The 20375-nt window shown below is 36.1% G+C and overlaps 1 protein-coding gene across 1 annotated transcript in view; it reads left to right on the top strand.

Moving 5' to 3' along the window:
* Nucleotides 1-5612: 5612 nt before the first annotated feature.
* Nucleotides 5613-20375, top strand: part of POU6F2 (POU class 6 homeobox 2) — a 256644-nt gene continuing 241881 nt past the window's right edge. Inside the window, exon 1 of the mRNA XM_066323042.1 lies at nt 5613-5905. Within this exon, the coding sequence (XP_066179139.1) occupies nt 5740-5905 (166 nt within the window). The 5' untranslated portion in view covers nt 5613-5739. The remainder of the gene's footprint in view (nt 5906-20375) is intronic.

Below are 20375 nucleotides of genomic sequence, written 5' to 3'. Positions count from 1 at the left end.
GAGAAAGCAGAAGTAATACAGAAGATTTTCGTAAGTTGAATATGAGTAATATAGGTAAGAGACATAAATACGTAAATAGAAGTTCAAGATCAAAGCCGTGATGAGAGATCAATGATCATGCATCAGCTTGTTTGTTTTGCTTATAAACATCCATCCAAAGGTGGTGGTACAAGTGACTGTGAAGAAAATGAGATTTTTCTCTGTAACTTTTCCAGGGAAATAAGAGCCAGCAGGTAGAAATGGTCAGAGGCTAGCAGGGGACAAAAGGTTGATTCAAAGTACTTTGCATAAACCAGTTTATGGATAGACTGGGATGGAAATATCAGAACATTAGTGACAGCAGATAAAACAGTGTTACAAGAAGAAAGAATCAATGAAGGATGTCTATAAGAGATCTTCATATATGGAAAAAAAATAGTATCTCTAGAAGTAGTAAGATGAAGGAAGAAAACTTTTCCATGAGAAGAACAAGGGAGAAGATAATCCTAAATTTCACTGGTATTTACTAAAAATAAAATAAAAAAAAGCAAATCCTTTTCCAGTAGTCTTTTTAATGTGTTCCTCACACAAAAACTAAGCTAGGGGACATCTTAGAACAGCTTTATCCAAGTTTGTGATCATGCTCTACTTTGATTAAAAAAATTTAAAAGCTACAATTTGAATAAATTTTTAGTATAGGCATTGGAATAATAAGTAATTACAAAGTGTAAATTTTATTTTTATTGGTAGAATTTTATTGGTAGAATTCTCAAAGAAATTCGTTGTGTATGTCCCAAACAGAAGTCTGCGCAATATCATGATTGGGGGTGGGCATTTGGGCAGGATTTATTTCATGTTTTGAAGAAAAGCTGCAAGTTGATTCCTAATACTTCTAAAGTAGGGGGGGAAAGAGTCTATGCAAATTAACTTCAAACTAAGGGCAAAATAAAAAGAAAAACAGTGGATCTTACTTTTTCTCTGAAGTAGAATTTAGAAAGTAATTACATGCAGAGCAACAATGTTTATGGTGCAGTAAATACAAAATTTAGACCACTGGCTAAATCAGTACATGAAGCCTTTATAAAGGTCTATTATCACCCAAGCCCTACATTAAGGAAGAAAGTAATTAATTTTTAGACTTCTGCCTAGGGCATGTTTGACACAGACCTTATACAGTTTCTTTTAAAAGCTGTCTTTGATTACTAAATAGTTTTGCTTAGAAACTGCACCTTTACCCTTAAAGTGCAAAGGCAAAGCTTTTAACGCAGTGATAAATGTTCTCCAGTACTTCGTACAGTCCTCCAGATAAGAAAAAAGGAAAGGTTTTAGCTTTTAGAAGAGGGTGTGTTACCAGAACTATAATTTGCATTTGCAAATACACAGGATTTTTACTATTCACTGAAGCCCAACAGGCAGTTGCACCATCTGGGAGTGGTAGAGCAGGAGTGGTGTATCACATACTGTAACTGCATTACGGGAGGTATAAGCCACCCCTTAAGGGAGACACACAGCAGGGAGGAACACGTGCAGCACAAAGCTGTCAGGGAAATCTCATAGAAAACAGGCAAGTCTGGAAGTACTAGTGCTAGTTGGACAAGAAATAGATGACAAGTTATATGAGTATCTGCAAGATACTGTGTGTATAATTTGTCACTACGTGTGGTATATATAGTTATGTTTTGAATTAGGGAATTGTGATTCCTTAGTTCTCTCATAACTTGAACCCTGAAATTCTGAAGCATTATGCGCCCTTGCCTCTTACTTAAAGCATATAAGCCCTTTTGACAAAGTTCATCTTGCCGATTTTATGCATTCTTAGACTTTTAATCTGAAACTTTTTGTGGCTGTCAGTGAACAGGAGAGCCTGTGTTATAGTGCAAAATGTGATCTGACCCAAAGCACCTTCCAAAAAGCAAATGTTGAGTGTCAAGCCCACAGACATCCAGTGCAGAAGGGCAGATCCTGACAGTATTAGCTACTAAAGATGCATATGCAATTCTTTGCCTCCATGCATCCTCTCCAGTGCTGTGGGTCCTCTCTGGGAGGGGCTTTTAGGTGGGCAGAAGAGGAGGAGAGGGCTGCTGGGTCTGCAGCTGTCATAGCAACTACTCCAGAATTTTTTGAGGCAGCCATTAAGAATATAGGAAAAAACCTTTTGATCACCAAGGGATTTTGTTGACTAGGCCACTTGTCGTGCACTAGAATTAGGATTTATTTTGTGTTTTGCCAAAACAATAGTTTTTAATCACGCATAATTCACTGCAGAACAGACATGTTTTTAAGAAAGCAATTGAAGGCCTGGAGATAACCTGAAGTTTTAAAATGTCCAATTTTTACCATTTTTTCAAGCAAACATACTTTTCCTTAAGTCATCATTTAAGTGATTTATTTAGTCTTCATGTAGACTAGAAATTTGGACAATATCTAATCCATCTGCTTATAGAGAAAGTTGTTCATTTACCACTTGACAGAGAGAGCTACCCTGGGGGTTAACTACAGGTTCTTGTGTTGCCTGAGGGAGGGGGCAGCAGTTTATGTTATTTCACTATTTATAGTCCTCGCCTGTGTGTTTGCAAAGCTGTTTTAAATTCAATGCTAAGAGTATGCCCAGCCATGTGAGTGACTATGTTGATGTTTACTGCAGTGCAGGTCTCAGTAATACCTTGCAGCAATGACTTCCACAGGTTTTCCACCACCTACTGTTTGGAAAAATATAATTTATTGTTATTAGATTTATGACTTTTTCCCATTTCAGTGGAGACACCTTTTCTCCTCAGATGAGTTAGGGTGAATAGTTTCTGATCTAAATTTTCTCTCTGCTGTTTATTTTCTTTGATCACGCTCATTCTTTGTCACACTTTTCTGTAAGCACTCCCAGTGCTTACAATTAGTTTATCATTCTTAGTGCACCTTTTTCTGACGTATCTTTCTTAGATGGGCTAACCAGAAATGAACAAAGTACACCAGATGAGGCCGAATTATTGATATACATAACAAATAAAATCCTGGCTCTGTTGAAGTTGCTGCGAATTCACTGTCATCGAAGGGCCGAGGTTTCTCCCAGTGGTCTCACATTTCCCACATTATTCTTCCTTCCATTTTTCATATATTCAACTTCAGAATCTTCAGAATCTAGAATCCTAAAGATTCCATTAAATCCATTAAATTGCCGTTAGTCCTCAGGTCAGGAGTTTTTCTCTGTGGACATGATTAGTTCCCTCCCCAAACTACTTTGATGAAAAGGGTCAAATTTTGGCGTGATTCCCATTTGTTATGGATGTTAGAAACAAATCTTGATGTTAGTTTTGAATAGCTGAAACTGAGAGAAGCACCACAGACTGAAACAATGCTGTTTGTGTTCACAATGACCTTTAGCTGCAAAACCGACTAAAATACATTATTTAGTGTATGAAAGCAAACATTATTTTTTGCCTCAGTAAATGACTGTCCATAGTGCACTATGAGTATGAGGCAAAACAAGTCAGAGTTTTTTACAGTGTCTGCAAAAGAAATCTGTTGGTTTTTGTTTCCTCTCTGGAAACATGTTCAGATTGTTGCTGCCTAATAAATTCCTTAAACGAAATGTTAATAAATTGCCAGCAATTTAGCCTGACAATAACATAGATTGACCAAATTGATTAAATTGATTATGTTTCATATATTTACAATATGTAGACACAAGCCTAATTTATTTTTTGAAGAGTTCAAGGTAGGTATCATTGGTTTAAGAAAAGGCAAAACAAAACAATGGAGTAATGTTTGTGGTTGCTATCTGCAATAATCTAATGCTGACAGAGAGCAGTATTTTATTTAGTAATTAACAGTGTAAAGGGAAGAGAAGCTGTCATGTTGGTTCTTAAGCTGGGGAATGTGATGAAAGATGATATCTGCGATCTCATCCTTTCCACTTGTTTAGGATTGTCAGAATGAGAAATGTCAGCATTATGAAAGCTCAGCTCTGCTCTTGATATGATAAAACCCTTCAAAAGCTAGTCTTTCTTTCCCTTTCCCTCTCCCCCTCCTTTCTCCCTCTCCTGCTTGCACTTGCTTTTTTTATTTATCCTGTTTTGTTAGATGGCAGAAATATAATTCTTTTCTTTCTTCCTATTATAAGCCACCATTTTTGTTTTATTATATGTTTCACAACCCCTAATGTCCCACTGAAAATTACCTTGTTAAATGACAGTGTTTCAAAGCCATGAATCCTTTCCACCATTCCCTCAGAGGTTTGAAACAGTCAACAGACTGTAAAGAATAAATAATAAAAAAGTATTGATTATTTTGATGACTGTGAGATTCAATTAAGTATTAATTTTGCCCTCCAGTGGACCTATCAAGGTATTCAAAAGGGAGGATTCGGCTCAACTAAATGCGTGCTGAGTGCTTCAGCCTTAAATAGGGAGAAAATGTGTTTACCTACAGTATTTGAAGAGGAGTGCATTGATGCACAGAGTCCAATATTTAAGTGCTGTGCAAATTAAGCCCTGGTGACAGTGACATTGTTTTCGCCAATATGGGTATTGACTAAAGAAGTGCATTTGATGACAGCTTAAACTATTTGTATTGATTAACATTTTCATAGATTATCATGTGTCATATCAAATTCACTTTTCAGACATGAATACATTAAAAAAACCCACAGGCAAACATCGACCAATGTGAGGACGGGACAGAGGGAACATGCTAGCCAACCTACTTGCTCGCTGGTCACCTGTTCTCTGCATAAGAACCATTTAGGCATGAACTTTGCAATAAATAGCTGCTAGAGAGAGCAACAAGGTCACTTGTTCTTTTTCCTTTTTTTAATTCTTTTTTTACTCTGCTTTCTGGGCTGTCATGATATTATGCTTATTATTTGGCAAATGGAATAACCGAGTGTGCTTGGAAATAATGCCTGACCCCTAAACGTCCTCAGTGAACAGAAGATAAAACAGATTCTGATCATCAAGAAAAAATTTAGATGTGTGTATATATATATATATATGTGCAATGTTTTATGGGGGATATAATGTTGCAAACACAAGAATAATTGCAAACTATATGTGTAAGTATCTTCTGTAATTTTATCTTTTAGAAAATGTTTTCTGTGGTTTTTATTTTTAAAACAAAAATGCGTGTTTGTGTCTTTATGGACTTTTGGAGCGTGGTATACCAATGACAGGAACAGTTAGAAGAAAATGGTATTTCTGTTAAAAGTATGTAATGAAATGGCTATTTGATGCTGTGTGTTTTCATAGAAATGCTGGAATGCTAGGAATTGTGTATTTGATTTTGTTAATGTTATACAGCTGAGGATGCCTCTTTAAATCACTATGGAGAATTCACAGGGGGCTCCTCTTCTGTGGTATTGGAGCATATAGGAATTTCTTCTCTTGCTATTCTAAGGACAAGGTGAGGTGTAAAAACATACACACAAAAAAACGCACATCCCACAATTAAAGCTGTGTTGGTTATGTTGCTTTCATAGAAGTTTTTCTCCAAAGCATCCTGAATCTCTCACATGCTAGTTGAGCTTTAATAGGGTGGGGAGTAATGGAAAACTCATTGGATCTGTAATAGCTCTTCACTTGACTGCAGCCAGCAATAACAGCAGGAGCAGCCAGAGATAAGAGAGAGAGAGAGAGAGAGTGTGTGTGTGTGTGTGTGTGTGTGAGAGAGAGAGAGAGAGAGAGAGAGAGGGAGTGGAAGAGAGAGTATACGCACACCAAAGCTGCCACTTTTTTCCCCCTCACTCTTTTTTCCCCCCCATCCTAGGATCCAATGATAGCTGGACAAGTCAGTAAGCCCTTGCTGTCACTGCGGAGTGAAATGAATGCAGAGTTGAGAGGTGAGGACAAGGCAGCTACTTCAGACAACGAGCTGAATGAGCCCTTGCTTGCGCCTGTGGAATCAAATGACAGCGAGGACACTCCCAGCAAGCTCTTCGGTAAGTCTGTCTAGGTATTTCATTTCACTACCATGTTGTCCGGAAGAGCAATCTCCCCCCTTTAGTTTTGGTTGGGTTTTTTTTGTTTGTTTGTTTTGTTTTGTTTTCGTTTTTGGTGTTTTGTTTTTGTGGGGTTGTTTTTTGGTTTTTTTTTTTTTTGTTCACTCAATATTCTTGTAAGTAGGAAAGAGTACCTTGGAGCATGCAGGCACACAGTCTTCTGCTCCTATTGCAAATGGTTACCAGAATGACAGCATCAGTTCTGAAAACTTTTGTTAACAATGGACAGGACATATTTAGTGCAAGTTGCAGATGTTTTATGATTTTTTTAGAACCACGGACGCCAACGTAAAATAATGTGTGTGTGTGTTCAAGTATTCTTTGAGTACTTGAACAATTATTGTGGTAGGTGGTGGTGTGTTGCACATCCTACCAGCTTTTTCCAAGGCTTGATTAAATGGAAAAGTTCTAATTTTTTTATGGTAAAAATAAATCTGGCAGAAGAGAACTTAAAGATTCTTGCAGGAAACACTTCATACTGAGTAAACAAAGCATAGGAAGGGTATTGCACATGGAGCAAATGTTTTTGGAATTTAAATTAGAAATGAAATATTTCTCCTCAATCCTGTGGAAAGAGAAATTACCTTTTGAATTTTTATTCATTTTGTAATAGTCTGAATTGCGCCAGATAAGTGTAACATTTCACAATCAAAACAAAAGCAGTGAGAGTGGCACTCCAACAGAGACATCTGTCATTCAAACGGATGACACCCTGTAAGCCAACTCAAGCAACTCTGATCTCTAATCAGAAAAGGGAGCAGAGCTATTGAGGCGCGTGCTTGAGTGATAGATGTTGATAGGTGTCTGAGCTGTAGCAGCACTGTACGGTACATTGTGACATTTTGGGTTTAGAGGGACTGCACCCCTAAAGAATTCCCTTTTAATTATTTCTGTTAGTGACCTGAGACAAACCTTAATAAAAAATTCGTCATTTTTTTATTATTCTATAAGTGGAAGTCAAAGAGAAAAAAAAAATCATGTTTAAAGGGAAAGCAGCTTTTAGGGAGAGAGAGTGAGAGCCTATATTCTCTAAGAATCAACTTTTGATTTCATAATCTGTAAGGAAATGTGTAGCAGTGTTCAGATTTCAGTATTCCACCTACAATAAGAGCTGCAAGATTTTTTAAAAGCAAAAGAACACATCCAATTTTATATTATAATATTCTTTACTGAAAGATACAGCAGAGAATGTTTTACTAAATAACTTCACTATAGATGAGAGAAAAATAATAATTAAACCAAACTAAAATTTAATTTCTGAATTGCAGAAATGACCATTACTGAATATCACATCCATTTATAAGCCCCCTCTTAGTAATCTTTGTTTTCATGAAAAGCAAAATTTCCACTGGCAGTTTGAATGTTCAAAAAGCATATTATAATTATTTTAGCCCATTTCATCCAGGAAAGAATAAAAATGTCTAAAATTCAAAGGGCTACCAGTTATCTAGAGTAATACAAATATCTTCAGCTGTGTTTTTATGTTTTATTTGCTCAAATGTTTAGGGTCCATCTATTAAATACAGCAAGGCATATACAAATGAAAAAATGAGCTTTTAATCTGAGGATAGTGAACTGTCTGTTTGTTTTCAGATCAGGTAAGTCTTCTAATAAAAGGCAGGATATTTTCTGAGCCCTTGTCATTAGGATGTTCTACAGTGGGGATGAAATATACACAGACACTTTCATTAGAGTTGTCGTGTGTGATATAGAAATGATGTGTAACCATATCTTGTCTCCTTCTGGGCTGAAAATATAATTTATCTCACTAAAAGCACTAGTGAAAAAGCTAAAAATTCACATGTACTTTTTCTATTGGTGAGTGTGCGATGTTTGCTAGTCTGATCCTTATACTGCTAAAAAGATATTCCCAAGTAAACAAAAGTAAGTGAAATACTCCAACTGCCTCAGTATGAACTCATCTACCCTTTATTGGGGTTTTGTTACAATTATGACAGATGCTACAGATCTATTAGCAACAGCCGTTGTTTATAATATAAAAATAATGGATAGTGGGGCAATTTTGATACATTTGAGGATCAAATTGAGCAAAAGTAAAATTAAGATGATTAGTTGTTATATCACAGATATAACCTTAGGATAGATTTGCAGTAAACACTAAAAATTAAGTGTAGCTGTGTTTAAAGCTCTGATACATAAATACGGAATATCACCACCTATAGTTTTTTTCTCTTTGTTTAATGTTATGAATAGCATTTTAGCATGCTTTATACTTTTCTTTGTAGTGTCTGAAGGTAAATTATTGTGAACATATTGACAGGTGTTGGCATAGAGAATGACAACTTTCTCCTTCAACCTTCTTTCTTGTCATCAGAAATAATATATATATTTTTAAAATATAACATTTAATACATGCTGTGTAAAATTTTTTCCCAAATCTCTTTAGCATGTCAAGTAGGACCATTTTAGAAAGTCAAGAGGAGAGAGGTCCCTAGAGAAAAAAGTTTTTCTACATTGCTGCTTTTCATTTTTTTTAAGGATTTGTGAAAATCATGTACTGATTTAGTTGGAATGAATGACCACCATTTGTGTGTCTTGTTGATGTTAGCAATATTTCATGAGTCTTATTTTCATATAGATGAACAGAGTTGAACGATGAGATGCGAAGATCTTTCTTTTCTTTTACCGGACATATTCTGCTTAGCTTCTTTTGATGGATGAGTTTATTTCTGCAAAGGCCTGCCTTTCTCACCTGTACCTTTTCCTAAAATTCACCTGCTTATTCTCAAATTTCGTTGTTTTGGCATTTCATTGCATGCCATAGAAACAGTGGGTATTTGTTTTTTGTTACTTGTCAAAATGGTACCTCTTCAGTCCCTGCTGCCAGTGAGGAAAGGGCAGGAGCACAATTATTGTACTTATTTTTAAAGAGATGCACCAAACTTTTGTTTTTCTTAGGGGTGCTTTACTATCAGTGACAAAACAGATGAATGCTGCAACATTTTAAGTCTCAGAAACACCAGCATTAAATTCCTGATGATCTGAAATACCTTCCACCTGAAACTGGTGTACAGGTGTCTGGGAAGATGCACTTTGTCACTGTGGTGTAGCTGTTCCTTGTGAGTGATGAGAGGAGCAGCTGTGATTAGAGGGGTTATGCCTTATTGTTGTTTGCTGGCTTGTTTTCTCCGGGTGGTGGTGATTTTTCTTTCTTGAATTTTTAAAATCTGTTTATTCTTGAAAGAAACTGCTGTCCCACAGTCCAGGAGTCTGTAATCCTCTACTTGTGCTTTTATACCAGTGGACTCTTTTGAATTTGCATACCTGCAAGCAAAAGACTTTTGATACTGGAATTATATGAAAACAGAAAAGAAGAGAAAAAGTGATCGAAAATCAGGTGTAAAATGCTGATAAAGGAATCTGTCCTGAACCACATTACCTCAAAAATAGTTTTGAAAAGTGGGTTAGCACAGTAACAGTGTTTTGGTTACAGTAATCCCAGTTTTGCTTTACAGTGAAGTTGCTTTGTAAGAGATCTTATGGTGAGTTATTTACTTATAAAATTATTTGTGAAGTAATGTCCCGTATTTTATCCATAAAATGTAATTACGTAACATAGAAACTGAGTATGGCTCTTGACTTTTCTGTCAGTGTCATTTTTAGATCAGTCTTACTCTGTAATATCCTTCAAAATACTAACCCAGGCCAAATGCCACCAATCATACTAGAGAAAGCTTTTGTCAAAGTTAAGTACTAGTTTCACTTGAATAAACACATTGGGATTTGATCCTAACTTAACTAATCCTAGTTGTCAGTTTTTAAATACATTTTCAAAGAATTCCAGTATAAATTATGAAGTATTGCTCTGAAAAAAGTATTAGTAGGAAAAAAAGCACCTGTCATGTTTAGCTGTATAATAAACTGTTGATATTCAAAAGTTGTTATAGACACCAAGGGTATGTCACATATAAAATTCATGTGGTAAAAATCTCAAGAATGAAGTGACTGATCCAAGCATCAGAATCTCCTGTGGATTGAGGCTGACTTTCCTGGAGTTAGATGCAGTCCTTAATTAATGTTTAATTGAAGGCAATTTGTGACATAATTAGATGACAGAAAAAAAAGCTGTGAGTGCAAGCACTTGCATATTAAGGTATTTTTACTGTGTGCTAAAAAGTTATTCTTTGAGATTCAGTCTGTAGTTCTATGAGTCAAAAATTAAATAAAGCTGTAAGTATAGATAGTGAAGGCAATAACAAGCCTCTAATTTTGGAGCAGAAGTGTTCTCTACTTAATTATTGCAGGACAGAAAGAAAATTGACTGCTAACTACTTTTTTTTTTTTTTTTTTTTCCTTCTTCTTTTTGATGGCAAGATTTTGTTCCAGTGAAGTTGAATCTTGAGTTTCTTGTGCTGGATCTGATGACTGTGGTTTTCTTTGGTTCATTAGTGGGCTTTTGATCTTTTCATAATGCTGTGTATGCTTGAGATACAGAGTGGGGATATGGAAGTTAAATGAACCGGCACACATTTTAAATAAACAAGTTTTTATTTGAGAACCTCTGCATTGGTTTGGGGATTTTATTTTCCTTTCCCACATTGTTATCCACGTTTTAGAACTGTGTGCGTCCTTCTATATAATCATACATGTATATGCTGCAGAGAAACAAGGTAGAAGTTGTTTCTGGTTGATTATGTTTTGCTAGTAGATCCTTTGTATTACTCTTTAAAGAAACATATGTTATGTATATATATATATATATATATATATATATATATTTATTTTAAATCGGAGTCGCCTTGATTAGAATTTATGGCACTGGAATAATTTCAGTTACAAAGGATAAAGGACTAAATTGTCTTTTACCTCTTGAGACAGTGGTCTCTGCAGGTTAGAGCAGAGGTCATTGCCAGGTTGCTGTGAGGAAGCTCACATTATCATCCTTAACAGTATATCTAGCCTGTGGGGGCCTTCAGACTACAAGCTTGCCTTTCATCAGTATATTTAAAGATGATTCTCAGCAGTTTAGTTATATCCTGAAATTTTAAAGGCTTATAAGATCTCTGCCTGTCAGGAACACTTTGCTAAGGTTTGGTAATTTCAGTGGAAGAAAGCAATGTCTATTTGTTGCTCTTGATGCACTTTAAAGCTCTAGTGAATATTTCTGTTCTGATAGGAAGGTCTGTGGCCCAAATGGTCTCTATATTGAGATCTTTTTCTATAGAGCCTTCTTTTAGATGCCACAGACATAACATCTGCAATATGTTTGATCTGCATATAAAGATTCTTGTCTCTTCATGTAATTTTATTTAGTAATTTCCACATTGTGGGTGCTTTGTTCTAAGACACTATCAGTTATCTATGCCATAGGACTGATCCTGCTAGTGCTTGAATGTGTGATACTTTCCTTAAAGCAAATAATCTGTGGATTAGGAACTCTAATTACAAAGACTGTGTGAATGAGAAACATTAAGGGGTGGCATATTTACAGGACTGAGTCATAATATAGGCCTGTAAATCCATTTTCAAAAATGTAGTGGTGTCATGCTTAAATAATGAGTAAGTTCTTAAAGAACCCAGAGATCTGGATATATGATTGTTTGTTATTTCTGAAGGATATATTTTACATGAGCATTTTTAAATGGGTATTTGCAAACAAAGACTTGAGTTACTCTGAATAATGCTGTTGTCTGATTGCTTGGCAGAATTCTTACTCTGTCAGTGGGGCATGTACTTGTGAATGTCAGTAAATGCCCATTAAAACCTAAGCAGATGTTACGACTATTTAAACACAAAGCATGATTCATGGTAAAATAGAAAATCCATTCTCAGCTCAGCTGTCCTGCTGTACTTAGGTATTGCAGGTAGCTCAGTCTGTGGTGGTGCTGGTGCTAGCACATACATTCCAGCCGTGAGGAGACCAGAGTTTTATCCCTTAACCTTTGATGAAAGCGATATTTGGCTGATGAAGGACAGGTATTACAGCCCCACTAATAAATCCTCCTGCTTGTATGGAAATAAAGAAGAATCTTGTAGCTGCCTCTGAATTGTGACAAAGACAGACCATTTTATAAAAAGCAAAGAAAAGTTGGTTTGAGTATAAGTTAATCATGTTTTTTTAAAATGTATGCTATGTGTTTCTTAAATGAGGCTTGAGGTCCGATTCTCTATATTTATACACAGAACAACTAACCTTAAAGAGGGAAGGAAAAAAGAATTAAATCCTTATATGTAATTAGTATGACTGAATGACAAATGGCTCATTTTTAATTAATCTTTCTTCTCTGTATCCTCGAAGCCATAAAAATTGCAACAAACTTGTTTAAAAGCAACATAAATGGCTGGCTGTTTCAAAGGGGACTTGGTGGCTGCTAGACAGTAAACAGGTAATTTGTGGAAGAACTGCTAGATTCTTTGATTGAGATCCTTGCCACTTTGTGTTTTGAGATAAATAATAGATCAGACACTTGCACATTTGAAAAGGAAGCAAATGTAAGAAGAAAAGGAAGGATAATGGTATATTTCTATTGGACTTCACAGGATTAATCAAGTTCTCCATAAGAATGTGCAAGTGAGGCAGATGGAGACAAAGTTAGATTTGCCCTAATGTGCACATGGCACCACTTAACACCTCTCTTGATTTCCTTATGCTAAACAAAGAAGTGGCAAGTGCTTATACCAAACTGGCACCCTGTCGGGGGCAATCTGTATAAAGTTTCCTGCTGTCAGGTTAATAAATTTTTTAAAAATATCCAAAGGCAGAGGTAGCTGTAGAAAGCTCATAGTAACAGTTGCCATTCTCCTGTGGATCATTTTTCTCTTTAATATCCTGTGTAGCACTTGGTTTTCCTTGTGTCGTCTCCCTAAGTTTTTTTTTTTCCTTCTGTCATTTGTAGGTTCTATGTTTTAATTCTTTTACCTTGTGAAACTGTTTCTTCTATTAGATCCATCATCTGTGGTTCCTTTTTTAGGGAGAGATGGTCAAAGGATGGGAGCATCAGCTTTATGGGTTTTTTTTATTTTGATGTAATTGCATATTTAATATATTAAGGTTTCTTCCACAAATGGTTTATTTTCTGACTTTTTACATGACTACCACTAGCACTATCATTAGTGCTAACAAAATAACATTATTTTGCGAGTTACAAAAAATTTCTGGCAAACTCAGAGGTAGCAGTTACATTCAAATGATGAAATGAGAAAATTAATGCTAAACAGGGACAAAAACAGTATAAAATTATATGTGTCATAATTTGCAGGTTTCAAAAGGAATATTTTTTTCATGTAAATGGCTTGATGTTTTTATACCTAAAGTCTTGGTTTTCTCTTTTTCCACCATCTAAAAATCAAAATCAATATCAGTACGAAACAAAGAAAGATTTGTATTGTGACATGTCCTGTATTATGTTGTGATACTGCTTTGAAGCTCTCAGAAGCCCTTTTACTTTGAAAGCAGAGGTAATCTAGAGAAGAATAGTACCTCGTCCTATCTGACTAAGTAGAATCTGCTGTTTTCAGAGAGACTAAAATTGGGTTTGTTCTCTAGGTTTCAGTGATATCTGTATCTACCCCTGCACCTTAAAGCATGTTTTTAAACACTAAACTACTGCTTGTCTATGCCTAAAAGAAATTAGGATTTCTGGTTTTATTTTAGAATGTATAAGAAGGGTTATTAGGAAGGTATGAGTTTTGTTTTTCTTCTCTTTGGTTTGGTTTTTTTCAGAAAGGTAAACCATAATTTTAATTTCTGAACAGCTTGAAGTTGTCTTAAAGAAATGTTACATTTCACAAAACAGAGCAATCACATTACCTGAAAGTGATTACAGAATTTACATATATATATATGTAATACATATAAAATTTTTAATATATATAATTTGTAATAAAATAAATAAAATATAGAAATTTAATTAATAAAATATATTTGTAATAAATTTGTAATATATAAAATTAACAGCCAGTGTGACTGAAATATATCCATTATTTTAATACAATAAAAAAAACTCTGAGTCTTAAAACAATTTCATGTTACACTGAAGATCTGAATGTTACACAAATAAATAATAAAGACGATTTTGCTTTAAGAACAGCATTTTCTACAGCAGCCTATCATTAGATTCCTTCTTTCAAAAGTAGCCTGTAGTTTACAGAATGGCAGTAACACTAACTTTTATGATATTGGCTTTTAGTAACATCTTTGTGCTTTTCAGTTCAGATGGTGGTCAGATGGTTTGGTGACCATTAGAGATTCTACTAAATCATTTTCATTTTCTTGCTCGCTCTCCTATATGACATAGTCCCACATTTTAGAATCTTGGTTTTAAGTTGCTGAATAAAGAATTAATAGCAGTCAGTTGCCTTCCAGAAGAGCATAAAGCAGCCCTCCCCCAGAGCACACTGGACACACAGCCTAGCTTGTTATTCTCACTACAAACACCAAGGCTTATACAGTAGAACATCGGTAAAAACAAAAGTGCCATCTTTCCTGTCTTCCCTTCTTCCTTACAGCCAGGCTTGGAGCTGTTCCCCTCTCTTCTGCTCCTTGGTGTGTGCACACAGCTGGAAACACCTACAGCTGTGTCATGGGCAGTTGCAAAATGCATTTTGCTTCCATCTGTCAAGGTCTTTAGGCTTCTGTGATTTGTCTGAAGCTTGATGTTTGGGGGAGTTTGTTGCTTGAAGAGGATGATAAAAAAACCCGTATTAATCAAGAAAAAACTGCTTTTCAGTTAACATACCTTAAGGCATATGTTAATATATTGTACTATTAAGTATGTGTAATTATTTCTTGAGATAACACAGTATTAGCTGGAGAGGAAGAAAAATCACTTGAATTCTGCCTAATCTCTTGAGCAAATAAATAGGGGTAGTTTTTGTATTTTCTTTTGCATACAACTGGGATTTATTCATGTATAGAGATGTTATGTTTCCTCAGTGACTTGAATAAACACGAGGCCAGATTCTGACAGGTCTTGGGTGACTGTCCATCACATACATAGAAGACTGTAGATTTCAATGGGATATTCATCCTATCAGTATTTGCAAGCCAGTTTGGGGCCTCCTCTTGTCTCAGTCACTCCTCTACAGTGCTTTCTTACATTGTGGAGCTAAAATCAGCCAAGGAAACATACTGACAGGAAGGAGCAACCATTCTATAATTATGTTGCATTCATATTTAACAAATGATGAATTATGGAGCCAGTCCTGCGATTACTTTAAGTTTCTGCTTTGCTGTGCAGGTGTATTTCATGACTATTGCTAAGGCTCTGCAACTCCACCTGTGCTGTCATGGGGAGGTCACTTTTGAAATGTAAGTAAAGCTTCCATTAAGGTGGGAAAAGTTTAAGTAGGGTGGATTATCATAATTTAAAACAAAACAAAAACATAAATGGTAATTATTACTAAAACAAAAAGAACTAGAGAAATTAGCAGAGATTAAAGGAAGGGAAAGGAAATTAGGTTTTGGGCTCAGCTGTGATTGTAAAGGTAAAGGGTTTATATTAAAGGTTTTCTTTCTTGTACTTCCTTGCCTGAAAGCATAAATATTTGGACTGCAAGTCACAAATATTTATAAAGGAAAAACGGAATTAACAGCTAAAAGAAAACAGAAAATGAAAACATATAAAATATTTTTGCTACTAATTGAGTATAATTTGCTGTCATAAGCACAGTAAACTTAATGATAATATCCAGCAAGAAAACCATCTGCATAAGTTGCTTGAGTTGATGTGTTTTTTTCTTCCTGGTATGAAGAGTGTGAGGGAAAACTCTTGCATGGCTTTCTTGCAGGGATTTGATACATTGTTTTCAGAGACTTCTCATTTTAACTGTGTGGATATAGCACAGTGAACCTTCTCATAACAGTTGCTGACAAGAAAAAAAAATCTTTCAATCAGCAGGTCCAGCTTGCTCCCACTCTCCCCAGCCCCCACACCTCTTTGCTTTTATGAAGCAGTGAATAAAAGAGAGACGAGACGATGCAAAGGTTTACTCAGATGAGATGTGCTAGTCAGTGAGCAACTTTGGATTTGCAGGACTATGGCTTGTGACCGTGGACCTCAAAGGGATTGAGTTTGGGGGTTAGACGTTTTTCACATTGCTGTTGTCTCATTTGTGTAAAATGATGCTGGTGTATTTTTTGAATAGCATTTACAAATTTCAGGCTTGCGTGTGTCAGCAGACCCTGACTGGTGTAAAGGCTGGTGTGCTAGAAAACAGGTTGCATTCCCCCAGCAGTGGCACTTGGGCTGTCTGGGCCTCTACTGGAAGGGAGATGAATGAGAATTTTGCTTTATACTCTATCTGATAACTTGGGCCTGAAACATTCATCGTAAGGAGAAAAATCAGGCCCTTTCTTGCAAAAAGAAAAAAAAAATCTCTGGGCTCTGGTCAGGTTTTTCGTTATTTATTTTTAATAAAACATTCTTCTGGTTTTGTATTCTCTTTTCTGTGGGTTCATATAACAGCGGTGTTTCAAACCAGCTTAAAACAGTTTTTAAAAACATAAAAATGGGTTCCCTAAAAGACAGTGTACTGCTGACTGGTTTTATTTTGTTTATATCTGATATTTCTTATGGTATTCAGATGGCTGTAATAGACTAGCACAAGAGCTGCATGTCTTGTCATCTGTACTGTATCAATACGTTTTTATAATGATACAATAACCTGAACCCTGTAACAGTTTATGATCCATTTGAGAATTCTTATGGATTCTCAGAGTGACGGAGGCCTGAAAAAAGAACTTGACTGCTTTCGCAAAACTGGTGCTGTGACAGGAAAAACTAGTGTGCCTGTGATTTAGTTGCTAAGGAATCATATTGATCTGATTCGTCATTAAACTTTTAAGTTGGGGAAAAAAAAAAAAAAGTCAAGCTGCTTGAAGGTGGAAAAACAGTGATGTGATTGTGAGGATCTGCAGTACAGGTAAACTATGCCATACTGCTACTAATATTGATTTGTTATGATTAATAAATGTGATTTTATGCATTACCCATGTACTTTATCTATAATACTTCTTTTTTTAGAGCAGAAGAAAATTGCCTCTTGCTCTTTATTTTTCATTGACTATTTTTAGTCAATGATAAATAAAGAACTTTAACAGCAGTCTGATTACAGGAAAGACAGGACTTTAAAACAGAAACGTAGCATTAATGAATAACCACGCAGCAAGCTACACACATGCAGACATTTTAACATTTGTAATGGTGCTAATTTCCTGGCTTTTTAAAATATGCTTCCACATGAGCTCTCAAAAGACATAAAAGCTTGGCATGTAAAGTAAATTGTTTGTCACTTGCTGATGACCTGCCATATTTATTGTCAGGAGAAATAGACATTAGTTGGAAAAGCAGTTGTTAAAGGCCAAACAATTTTTAAAGATGGCAAAGATGTGCGAGGGCTTTCCTTTTTCTAACAATGAGCCACCCCTTCAGACATCAAAAGACAAGATAATAAGACACTTCAAGCACAATTCAAGATTATATTCAACATCTAAAGGCTCATCTCCTGTCAGTTTGCATTTACTCTCCCAGGGATGTGATGCTTCTATCATCATTCTGTCAAGAGGAGTCTGGCAGAAACGATGAGGGCCCCTCATTTCACTCACTTAGTGTTTTTTATCAAATAGCCCATGCTCATTCTCATTCAGCCAAAATGGAGGGATAATTTGAAGAAGGTCATGCACAAGTACAAAAATCTTGTGCTGATTTGTGTGATTAGAAGGCATTAAAATTGCACGTTTATGTTAGTTCTGAGATGTTTTGTCAGTTTATTTAGTAATACACTGTTGAAGCATTAAAAATATTTTTTAAACCAAGAAAAGAGGTTTGCTTAAAACAACACGCACTCTATTATTTAGCAAATATTTTGAACTGGGATCTATTCTAAATGGCATTATTTTAATATACATTAAAATTAATTCACCACCCCTTTTCTCTTTGAGAGTGGAATATTCAGGAGCTCTAGGGGTAAAAACTTGCTCTGCTCATACTCATTAGGCTTTCACTCACTGGTCATTTCATTCTTGGAATTTTTATTCGGATAAAGATTTAGGATTCTGAATTCAGCATATCAATATAAAGGGAATAATTTTAACACCTGGATATTGGCACCTCTTCTCTTGGTTTTACACACTTCTTTTTGCTAACAAGGAATGGAAGGATCTGACAGAGTGCAGGAACGGAGGATGGAGTAAAACTGTTTTCCTCATTTCTGAATTCTTTGGTTTAAGCACTAAAAATAAAAAGACTGGATAGCACTGGCAGTGTATCCTGTACGTGAAACTGGCTCCAATATACAAACAATACATGGACCATGTGACATGGAGCAGCCAGGCCTCTCGGCCTCCCATTGAAACCAATGGGATGTGAGGCAGTTTAACCCCTCTTAAAATGGAGCCACAGCTGAGGGACTTGGCTGGAGCTGCTCTGAATCTTGAATCAGGAATTTATCAGCTGTGATAGGAAAGAACTGTGAAGGAATGTGCATTTGGCCTTTTGGAAAAAAACCCTCTGCTCTGTAGCTTGCCTTTGCACAACACAGGAAAAAAAAGGAAACCTGCACTCACAGTGTATTCCAAGGGGTTTTCACCAGACAAGAAACCGCAAGGGAATTGGGAAGCTGTGAACAAATTGTCAAAAAGACAGATGGAATTGCTGACTGACCTACTGGTAAGAAACACTAACAACTTCCACCTCAGTGGTGTGGTATTTGTGCTGCAATGGAGAATGACTTCTCAAAGAAATTTGCTCTTCTACACATGTAAATGCCTTCATGTATATATCAATGTAGTTTACGGTATTTCTAGGGAAATTATAAGGTGCATTTAAACAGCTGTGGATGTTCAAACTGACTGTTATGCCCAGAATAAAAAGCATTTTTTGTTCTCACTTAAAATGCTTTCCTGCTTTTTTTATAAGACCTATCTATATTCAGAAATTTGTATTCTTTCTGCTGAAGTATTCTGGAGCAGAACTTGTGGCTGTTTCCACATCAGTGTGAATCTCTGTGCATCCAGTTTTGACCTGCTCCACACTGTCCAGAGGAAAAGCAGCATCCTCTGAGACTGTGCAGGGAAACAAGGAGATTCATTCTCAAAACATTAAGGAGTGACTAGGACTGCAGGGCAAACATGGCCAAAAGGCAGCATGAATGTGGCTATCCAAGATCCACAGTACCATCAGAGGGAGCGAGTGGTCACTCTAAAGGGCTTGTATTCTGGATAGAATTTGGTTTCTAATAGGACAGGATTTATTTGGTAAGTTTATATCATGTCTGTGGATGAGCTCAGGGCTGCTTCATTATCATCTATTTCAATAGAAGCATATGGGCTTATGTCAACTGTGGTTGCTATGGGTGTATCACTATCTCAGTGAAGTTGTTCTGTAGTATTTATTTTCATGGAAGGTTAGATCCTGAAATGCTGTAGTACATGGGGAGAGGACAAAAGAGTGACTGCAAATAGAAATTCATCTATGCTTGAATCTGTCTTAGCTTACTTGTCTATTTTCCTTATTTGGTCCCTTCCTGGGTGCTCTAGGAGACTTTCTTCCCTGTGCCTGGGGATGGCATTCCACTTCTCAAGCATGAGTGTGAATAAGAGAGACACTAATAACAAGTGCTGTTAAAGGTCTGTAAATTGTAATCCATCCACTCTTAGATCCCAAACTGTGGAAGGTGTAGGGATACGTATAGGGAAACTAATGCATGTGCTAAGTGCCAGAGAATAAACCAAGTGTTCCCACACTGATCAAAAACTCTGTTTAAGAAATATTTAAACGGTAGCTATTGTGCAGTACACTGGATGCATTCACAGTAGGATCCAAGAAATTAAAATGAATACTCTAAAATGAAGATAGAAGAGCCACTGTATTTAAGGCATAATGGATGTGTTTTATCTTTCTACCTATCCTCCTGTAAGTAACGAGGAATAGGTAGTAGCTTCTGCTAAAGTTAATATATTGATTTGCTCTGTGATGTGCACCCGGCTGCTTTCTGTACCACTGTCTAAGCTGTTCTGGCAAGAATTGCCTGGTGCTTTAGAGAAAGCGTCATTGTGATAAAAAGATCACATGTAAAGTTGTAAAAAGCAGGACTGGAGTTGCTGTGCATGAGTATACTGTTTCTAAAGCACAAGCATTACAAACAGAAGTTTTGTTAATTTCAAAGACAAACTGAAAAACTGGAGTGGCAAATTTGACATCAGTTGTACATTTTCAATGTACATGAAAGCTCTTCCCCAAAGTTGCACTGATATGCAAAGAGGCTGGGAGGAGCATGCACTTACAAGCAAGTGTCTATTTAGTTTCTCACACAATGTCACTGAGTAATTCTGTATGCTTCGAGGTTAGTGCTTACATGAGTTGGCTGTGCATTGTTTCATGGGTAAGTGGAAGCGAACAAGCATATATAAAATGTCTTTCTGAAGATACTTTTCAACCTTTTTGTGCTA

This window comes from Sylvia atricapilla, chromosome 1 (genome assembly GCF_009819655.1).
Source record: "Sylvia atricapilla isolate bSylAtr1 chromosome 1, bSylAtr1.pri, whole genome shotgun sequence".
NCBI lineage: Eukaryota > Metazoa > Chordata > Aves > Passeriformes > Sylviidae > Sylvia > Sylvia atricapilla.
The sequence above is the reverse complement of the archived record's forward strand: the minus strand, read 5'-3'. Positions and strand labels throughout refer to the sequence as shown.